The 9,974-nt window shown below is 46.2% G+C and overlaps 2 protein-coding genes across 2 annotated transcripts in view; both read right to left on the bottom strand.

Moving 5' to 3' along the window:
• The window catches only part of LOC113207371 (collagen alpha-1(V) chain-like), a 31,318-nt gene extending 30,483 nt beyond the window's left edge, over positions 1–835 (bottom strand). The window contains exon 1 of the mRNA XM_026423905.2: positions 631–835. Coding sequence (XP_026279690.1) covers positions 631–727 — 97 coding nt within the window. The 5' untranslated portion in view covers positions 728–835. The remainder of the gene's footprint in view (positions 1–630) is intronic.
• A 2,024-nt stretch (positions 836–2,859) lies between these two features.
• The window catches only part of LOC113207378 (uncharacterized), a 78,591-nt gene continuing 71,476 nt past the window's right edge, over positions 2,860–9,974 (bottom strand). Inside the window, exons 3-4 of the mRNA XM_052277695.1 lie at positions 5,648–5,901; positions 2,860–5,112 (exon numbers count right to left, since the gene is read on the bottom strand). Coding sequence (XP_052133655.1) covers positions 4,925–5,112; positions 5,648–5,901 — 442 coding nt within the window. The 3' untranslated portion in view covers positions 2,860–4,924. The remainder of the gene's footprint in view (positions 5,113–5,647; positions 5,902–9,974) is intronic.

The following is a 9,974-nucleotide window of genomic DNA, read 5'->3' as shown; positions in this document are numbered from 1 at the left end:
ACCGAGCTCAGAGAAGGGAAATCCAGAAGACGTTTTCTTATTAATGATTCATGTTTTGAATTTCTGGACATGGCACATTTAATTTTTCCTTCGAAAAACGATTTCATCAGCCGTATTAAAATTAAAATTATTTACCGAAGTCGATTTTGGCAAAAGACGAAGACAGCGTAACCCGTGCCCCGGGCCAGCCATGTCGATCCCTTGGGAGCCCAAAAGGCGCCATCCGCCCTATCTCTACCCCTCCTCCCCCCCCGCCCCAATCTCTCACCATCCTTGGCGCGCAACCTCGAACCTGCTCAACGATATGCTGAAAGGAAATATGAGACTAGAGCCGTGTGCCCTTTGCGTACTTCCCTCTGTATGACGCACACTTTTGCTCCCTTTGGATGTTTGCTTCTGCTACTGGTGGTACTGCTGTTGTTGCACGTGTTCGCTTCAACGCACGTGTACGTGTGTCCGCACATGTGCTAAGATGAAGACTTTGATTATTTTTCCCGCCGATGTAGCGTTTAGATTTACCGTTTTAATTTCCCCACCATTACCAACAGCATCACCACCACTAGCACCACCATCACCACCACCACCACCACCTCCTCCTCCTCCTCCTCCTCCACTACTACTGCCACTCACCTGTTGACGCCGACGCCTCCTCGGCCGCAGCCACCGCCGTCACCATGAGCAGCGCCAGCAGCGCCTTCACCATCCTCAGCACCACATCACCAGCCATGGTGATCGCGACGACTCGTCACCGCCACCATCGTCATCAAGCCCGGGTATGCATCCGCACGTGTTCGTCGCGATGTGCCGGTGCTGCAGACGACGCCGGGCCCTTCACTGAGCGGCTGGGCCCCGGCCGGTCGGTCGGCGGGGCGCCCCTCGCCTCCCCCGCCCCCGGCCGGCCCCCGGGACCCCCGGGCCCCCGCCCCCGGCACAGCGGCGTTGCCACGCGGAGGCGCTGCGCTCCGCTCTCGTTCGTTTTACTATCATCGGCTCGGTCTCTGCCGCCGCAGTGTCGTCGTCTTGTCGGCAATTGAGAAGAGGGAAAGGAGAGAGAAAAAGTGAGCCGCCATGTGAGAGGGGCGAGAGTGCGTGTGGGGCAGTCGGGATCTTTGGCCTGCTGCCTACCTGTCTGTACCGCGCTGCACTGTACAGAGAGAAGAAAGTCTACAGTCATTATTGTGAACGTCGACGTCACACTAATCATTTACAGTTTCCGAATCGAACTGCAATTCACCTCACACACCCCCTCCACTTCACTCGAAAAAAAAAACAACACACTAACCATTGTGTAAATCATTAATAACAGTTAAATAAATGCGGCTAAAATTCAGCTAACAGAGAAAGAATAATAGTGGTAATTGGAAACCAGAGGGTCGTTTGTGCGGGGAATCACTTCACTGGTAAAACAAGTGTGCATAATTAACACACCAACGAGTTTAAGTCATAATTTTAAAAATTACATGTTGTTTAGCTCAAGTTGCACACTTGCGTGGTGTGCACATTTTAAACGTTTTGTAAACGTTTAGATTCTACACACTTGGACACACACAAATCTATAGGAACCATATGGCATGCAGCTGCTATACTTTTCGGAAGTGTTTAAAGTTTTAACACCAAGTGACGTTTAACCTAGTTAAACGCCACATTGTGTTGGGAAAATGCACACTTGAACTTAAAAACCAATTGGCATTTCACATTAACCACTTTTTTTTACCAGTCTTTGGTCAACAGGGCGTGTTTTACCAGTGTTCAATTAAGTGATGCATGATTTAAACAACTTTCTAGAGAGAAAACTAAGCTAAATTTTGCCAACACACTAAAATCTTATGAACTTTTTTGTTCAGAGTTACTGAGTTCTGTAAACATGCTGGGCTTACGCATTTTTTAATACGCCAGTATGCACAAATTTCTTCATACTGGCGCATTAAAAAATGCGTAAGCCGAGCATGTTTACAGAACTCAGTAACTATGAACAATAATGTTCATAAGATTTTAGTGTGAATTCAATGAAATGGTAGTTTTGTCAATATCTTTTGAAAGTCTTTCTCTTTGTTCTTAAAATGTACCGGTTTTGTCACGGAGTGGAAGCTCAACGCCACGCATGACATGACGTATATCCAGTCGTGACATAAGGTTGAGGCCTCCCCTGACCCAGAACATAGAGCCTCTGCCCACCCCACCCGACGGGTCTCCAGCTAGGGCGCCTGGGCCGACACCTTTGACGTTTCTAAATTTGTCCTCCAGTTTGCGCCACCCTCAACATCGGTCGCTGGGCTCGAGTGGAAAGAGGGTCAGTGTGTAGTTGGATCGGCATTTCTCGAGGTGTTTCATCTTCTTTTTCCTGTTCTGCAAATCTAAGTGTGTAGAACAAGTCGACAGTTACATATAACTGCGAAACTAAAGAGTTTTACACTTCAAACTGCAATTTTCTAACCTTGAAAAAAAATGTTATTTCCAAGGATGCCATCTTCTTTGTCTTTACATTCTCTTTTGAACGAGCCTACATGTGATAGGGTTGCGATTTATATTGAAACATAGGTATGCGATAAGAAACGAATTTAAGGAAATTTATGGAAAGTAAGCATACATGTTTCGATATAAATCGCAACCCTATCACATGTGGGCTCGTTTTAAAGAGAATTTAAAGACGAAGAAGATGGCACCCTCAGAAATAAAATTTTCGTTCACGGTTAGAAAATTGCAGCTTGAAGTGTAGAACTCTTTAGTTTCGCAGTTAAAACCGTCGACTTGTTCTACACTTGGATTTGCAGAGTGATCTCGTTGGTCGAATGGTCGATGTGTTTTTCAACTGCGCTCACAAATACATGGCACTGATGCGAGCACAAAACAAAATGTATATCAATGCGTACGTACTTATGTTTTATTTGAAAGAATACACTTTGTACATAGTGGCTGGACAGTACAGAAAGGCGTGTTACGTAAGTAGCTTAGAAAATATCACGATGTCTTAACAGATAAAACATCAATAAACAAAAGGTGCATGCTAAAAGCAAGCAGACAACAAAAGATAATTACTCACAGAATACAGTTTTTTGACATCACTGAACTATGGATAATAAGGCCATAAAGTGATACAAATGTTTTGCGAATTTCGTCTTTCCAAAACCTCAATGCCAATGCAGAGAAGGATTAGATAAAACAATAATACGTCTCTGATCATAGTCGAGTATGTACACTGTCAATATTTATTGCCACAGATTAATTACATTTTTATAAGAAGCTATGACTGTATTTGGACTTAGTACGATGCCCATTGGCAAACTTCCCCGGGGTCGCAGCAAGGCATAAAATCAAACTGCAGTTTTCTGGTACCGAGTTACACCTACATAAGGGTAAGCAACCCATGAATATGCACAGTTGCAGGAGGCAGAAGTCATTCGAAAGTAAAAGTCTATACAAAAATTTTACTGATCACTGACTCTATTCATTCATGCCTTAGGAAAAACTACAATATGGACAAACAACAGCGGTTTCTATTAAGTTCGCCTGCCTTGCCTTACAGCGGTGCATGCCTTAATTTGTATTTGTGTATGCATAAGGTACACTGTCAAATGATGTCGGATCTTGGGGTCAGGAACCTTATCAATGGAAGTCATGAGGTTCAGCAAGACTCTTGTATCTACAGTTAACCATATTTAAAATTATTAAAATAACATGCACTCTGATTGAGTTTATGTTACAACTGTCTCGCTTCACAAGGAGCTCGTAAATACCATTGGCACATATGATTCAAACTAACGACAAGCAATATTAAAAGAATCTCGCCTACAAAAGAGTAGCATTTTTAAGAAATATTATTATTTTAGTTTTTTAAATTGTTAGGACCCTATGTTTGCGAGATTCTGAGGCTGGCTTGGGCTTCAGCAAGGAAGCAGCTGCCTGCTCTGGAACTCCAATCTCGAGTATCCCAGACAGCAAGGCCTACATTTTTTGCGCATTTTTAAGTGCATTGACACGCCGAAAATGCGCTTTCTAGGCGCAGCCCTGCTCCCTGGGTTATCTTCCAGTCCAGCACACCAGGACCAGGATGCTGAGCGGGGCTAACCCAGGCATTCTGCCCCTCGAGTGACTGATTGCCTCATTCCGAGCTCCATCCAGAACAAGCTGGGGCAATAATTGGGAAAGTATATCAATTTAGATTGTCTATTCGAATAAAATTGTTATTATTGGCCAGCCAATTAAAATAAAATCAAAACGAACGTAAGGAATTAATTTGATAAATATGGCTGATGTACAATATGCTTAGTGCGCCAGATATTTTAGCGCTAACATCGTTTGGACGTTTTCACATAGAAGCAAAGAGCGAAGAAAAGTAGGCTTTCGTTTTCGTTTGGCGTTAAGCCCAGAGCATTAATCAGTCCTCTGACGTGATCGACTAATCTTATTAAGGAACTCGAAATTTACAGTCTAATATCAATCGAACTTTTGGCGTCCAAAGTCGAATTAATTCAGAACAAGGTGTCTGGATACACTCGAAAACACACTTCACATGTTGGCCTGCGGAAACCTACTTATTTGATCGCACGAGCTCAGATAATATTCAACAACGATCATTGTGTGTAGATATGACGAGGTACCCTGGAATTATAATTTGTCACTCTCTCTACGATAAGTAAAGGCGGGACTCAACACCTTCCTAATGGTGCGAAACATTTCCAAACGGTCCCAATGGCAATGAGTGCTTGACTCTATCCTCTGCCTTTTGGTGAGGCGTCTGAAAACCGACAGTACCTTCGAAAGGTCGCTAAGCCCCACCACCTGCCGACTGATCTTTGACACAGGGTTACACCAGACCGGATACGAACAAAATAACGAAATTAAAACGAAAAATAACAACATGACCCAGTCGCCGCTGACGCTGTGGCTGAGGCTGCCGAGGGCGCGGTCCCGCTCGTCCGCTGCCCTAGCGACCCCAGCGCAGCGGCTGTCCGGACGGCCGGTCGCTGAAATCGCCGCGCGTCTCCGCCGAGATGTAGTCCCTGGGCGCGGAGGGGCCGCGCGAGCGAACGGGGAAGCGCCCCATGCGCCGCGAGGTGCCCAGCGAGGTGAACGGCGTGAAGCGCGACAGCACCGAGAGCGCGCGCTTCGATCCTGCAAGCACCGCCACAAACTCATCATCTCTATCTTTTCACGGTAAAAACAATGTCTCATTTTTTTTTGTAAGGAAGAGGGAAAACTTTGAGGAACTCCACAGGTTTGACAAAAAACAACAACTCAGATTTAGGGGAAGTCTCCTCAAAGAATGTGCGGTTATTCCTAATATTTTTGAGAATATTCTTCAAAATCTGAAGCGAGGCGTCGGAGGACTCTTCCTCAAACATGCAAATGCCTCAAAGTTTCCCCTTTTTCCTCAAAAAATGAGACATTGTTTTTGCCGTGTTTATTTCTCTCTAAAATGTTACGCTCTACATGTAAAAAAAATACTGACATGAAAAGTTTCGTTTTGAAGCACATCATTTTTACGGGACAAATTTTGTCAGATTTAATCACTATGATGATACTAGTGATCTGCGTAGTATTGTAAACTTTTGGGTGACAAAGCCCTCCGTGTGCTTCAGCTCACAGACCAGTTTGAGTGTAAAAATTTCAGAGGTAACACACTTCGTCTTGTTATTGGCTGACTCACCGGTGGGCACGAACTCCCAGGAGCGCTGCTCTGCGCTGTCGGCCTCCAGCTCCTCCCCTCCGCGCTCCCCGCCCCCTCCTCCGGCCCCCGGGCCCTGCGGAGGTCCCTGGCCGCGGCTGTCCTCCTGAAGCCAGTCCTGGAGGCTCTGCGCCAGGCGGCGGGCCTCGAGTCGGGTCTCCAGCGACAGGGTAGGTTTCGAGGCGACCTGCGTCAGCAGGAACAGTAGCAGCAGCGCGCCCACCAAAGGGGAACCCCTGTAACACAACAAATCATAAGCTGTAACACAGTAATAAGTTTCCATTGAAATGGTACGCGAGTTACGGTAAAACCTGCGCAGTACCGGAAGCTACGGGGAGGTTTGCGATAGACGCTCTTACGCTTACACTAATTTCCACGGAGTACAGATACATTACTGCTATGACTGACTATTGATGACAAGTGTTCGTAATTTGCCCTTTTCTTGTGATAAATACCACCCGGAACAATGTGCACAGCCTGGCATCGCTTCGGCCCCCGCACGTCTGCACTTACACGCGCGCAAGAAGTTGTCTTCGTGACAAAAAGAACCCCACCGTGGCCCTGCTATCTCTGCCTTCAGTTTCCCTCGCCTCAAAAGCTTCCACTATAACCTCCATACATATGTAACGCACACCCGCCCGCTCCTGGCTTCCCTATGCGAACCTATCAACCCTGTTGCCGCATCCATTTCACACACGAGAATCGCAAATCTACCCCGCCCCAGTCGGCTACAGACAAGCAGCATGAAAGCAGCCTTACAGGAAGAGACACAACATAGTCTGCGCAAGCGGGGGAGGCGAGCTGGAACACTGACTCAAAATTCAAAAATTCAACTCATTTGCTGCCTGAAATAAGCACTTAATAATTGTCGGGCAGAATTTTCGGCAAACTTCAATGAAAGCATACATGCGTATATTGTACACCCAGTGTTTCAAATTTTGATTTTAACCTCTGTCTTTAAAGGCCAGCAACAAAAAATACTGTGACATCACGAGGCATCGCACGCGCAGGGTACCCCCCTGTTGCGTCATTTTCAACAGTATGACGCAACGAACCAAAGAGAGAAATGGATATGATCGGAACATACTCACTAAATCCCGACATGGTACGCTCAATTTCCTCTCCTGCAAGATCGACACTGCAAATACAAACGTGCAACTTAGCTTCTTTTAGCATCGTTAACACATTTCGTGCGGCACTACCATACAATGGGGCACGCGTTACTGGTTTTGCGTAGTTCTAGGATGCAAGCCCAACCGAATGCGTAAGCGGCCCTAACTGAAATTTGACGGCACATCGTAATCCCAAGTGTGTGAATGTCGCACACTTGTAGGCGTGTGAACGACATGTTCACAAAGTGTGTAAATTTGAAAGGAACGTGCACACCCTTTATCCCTTAACTGTACGAATGGGCAATTCGCACTGATTCACACACCTGCAAGTGTGCGGCATTCGCGTTTCCGGTGATGACAGGGACGCAGGCAAGTTGCCGATGAAGCGAAGTGGAGCTGGCTACCCGGTTTGGCGGTAGAGCGGGCCTTGCTTGTTTTTACTGTGCTATCTACTTTTACTTTTCATCGAGGGGTGCCCAACTGTAGTAATCAGGTGTACACAGACTTGGTAATCACTGGTAATCACTGGTAATCACTGGTAATCCCTGGTAATCCTCACACTCGTGAGGGTCCTTTAAAAGGACAAATTTGTTGATTTAGACATGAATTTTTGTGCACATCTTGCCTAAATGCCAACGCGCATGTTTAATATGGCATCTTTGCATGCCTCCCATGGACAAAATCATGATTTGGCCAATCATAAAATGCGAATTTGTAACTTGCATGATAAAGAATCAAGAACTACCAAAGAGTTGCATCTTTCTAGGAACAAAAAATGGCCGTTTCGATTAAGAATACAGGTGGATCATACCTTGTATACATAGTTAATCTTTGGTAATCATTGGTAATCTTTACAATTTGGTAATCCGGTGTACACATTTTTATGGAGTTAAGCACCCCTCGCTTTTCATGTTGGCGAGTCCCAGTCGAGCCGCCAGGACGGTGGGACAATTCGTTCACATTAGTCTTGTCCCCGGCTATGCGTATAATTATTTCTCGTCATGACTATTAGCCCCACTTTCAACGCTGTTATTAACACAATGACCAGGTGCCTTAGCCACGCTGGGCCACGCCCTGCGCAACAGAGCTTAGCACTCAGTCACCGTGACACTCGGGGGCTGGTGACGAAAGGGCGCACACCCACCTAGTGAATAAAAAGAAGAAGGGCTGCATTTAGAAATTTCAAATGACTGCAGCGTCAAAGTAAGGGGGGGCAGGTGTGAAGAGAAGCGCGTCATTGCAAAACCGCCACGTGGTCACCAAAATCGACAACAAAAACACCAAGAAAAACTGTTCCTCGTTTCAAACATTTTTCCATGTTTCAAGTCCTGAGCCAACGTAAAATTTACTCTTGAAACAAGCTGGGATTTCTTAAATAAAAGAAAAATCTTATTCCAAAGACAAATTCGACTTGTTACAAGAGTGACTTTGATCTTGGGTTACTATGCACTTGAAACAAGAAAGTATTTTTCTAGTGAACGTGCATGACGTTAATATAGCAACATTGTTGACCAAAGAAAGGCTCCCACTGACAATTATTTTACAAAATTTAGACACTCACGTGTGCGCCTGCAACTCATAATTTTATGGAGCTTTTCTGATTTGCATCGTGCCCAAACACTAAACTTTAGTAGCTAAACTTTTGAGAAATGTCGAATGTTGCAAACCACCTGGCTCAGTGTGACACCATGAAGTGTCCTCAAGTTTTACACATGGAACTGAACATCATTTCGCTTGTCGCTAATGGAAAGCACGCACGACGGTCGGCCGCTGGCAGAAGCACGCACAGCGCTCAGCCGCTGGCCAACCCACGCAAGTCCATTTTTCGAACAATTGAGATTATCTATATATTCTGAAAGAATTTCCTCATTCCAACGGTACATCTCTCCAAAAATCACCAAAAAATGGATTGGATTGATTTTGCTAGAGGCGCTCTGCCGTGCGTGCTTTCCATTAGGGACAAGCGATTTGGTGTGCAACACTGCACTTTACCTTTCTACATTTTTATTTGTTCCAGTACAAAATTGATTATAAATCAAATAAGGAGAATTACCCGAGGCAAAGTAATGGTCTGAATGTTGTCTGGAACCTTGTCGATGGTGACGGTTAATTCGTAGATAAAAGGCAGTTAAACGGCAGCTCATCGGCAGACAATCGGCAGTCTATCGGTAGCCAAACCGTAGTCAAACGGCAGACAATTCTCTCTGTCAAACGGCTGACAAACGGCAGACAAACCACAGCCAAACCGCAGTCTATCCTCAGCCCATCCTCAGCCCAGTTCGACTGAGGATTGACTGCCGTTTGTCTGAGGATCGACTTAAGCTCTCAGACAATCTTCAGTTCTCTGTACGAGATGAACATGAAAACAATCGACTCGGCCGGGTAGCCGCCGGCCCGGCCCGGTACCGAACCCCGGCCCCCGGAATGGGAGTCGGAGTGTTTGCTCCCTTGGCCAGAGAGAGCTCGTTGGGAGAGGAGCCCGGTGGAGGCAGGTCACGTCAGAGCTAGATGGGGTTGTCTTCGCAAAACTGCACGAAACGCTCTCTTGCGTACGGTCATCTTAATCCGTTGTAATCGTTTAATTAGAGACTCATCGGTTGGAAAGAAGTACAGAATTAGATTTGGCACGCTATGATGCTTCCGATAGACTTATTATTTCAAGCTGGTCGAAACAACATAATACAGATACGGCTTTAAATTAATTAAAATAGCTGCAACGCCATCTTGGTTCGGCCGCCGCCATCCTGCTCCAGCTCGAGCCTCCGCCGAGCTCCTCTCCCAGCGAGCTCTCTCTGGCCAAGGGAGCAAGCACTCCGACTTCCATTCCGGGGGCCGGGGTTCGGTACCGGGCCGGGCCGGCGGCTGCCCGGCCGGGTCGATTGTTTTCATTTTCATCTCGTACAGAGGACTGAAGGTTGTCTGAGAGCGTAAGTCGATCCTCAGACAAACGGCAGTCAATCCTCAGTCGAACTGGGCTGAGGATGGGCTGAGGATAGACTGCGGTTTGGCTGTGGTTTGTCTGCCGTTTGTCAGCCGTTTGACAGAGAGAATTGTCTGCCGTTTGACTTCGGTTTGGCTACCGATAGACTGCTGATTGTCTGCCGATGAGCTGCCGTTTAACTGCCTTTTATCTACGAATTAACCGTCACCATCGACAAGGTTCCAGACAACATTCAGACCATTACTTTGCCTCGGGA

Source organism: Frankliniella occidentalis, unplaced genomic scaffold (assembly GCF_000697945.3).
Source record: "Frankliniella occidentalis isolate FOCC.00 unplaced genomic scaffold, Focc_3.1 Scaffold11, whole genome shotgun sequence".
Lineage (NCBI taxonomy): Eukaryota > Metazoa > Arthropoda > Insecta > Thysanoptera > Thripidae > Frankliniella > Frankliniella occidentalis.
The sequence above is the reverse complement of the archived record's forward strand: the minus strand, read 5'-3'. Positions and strand labels throughout refer to the sequence as shown.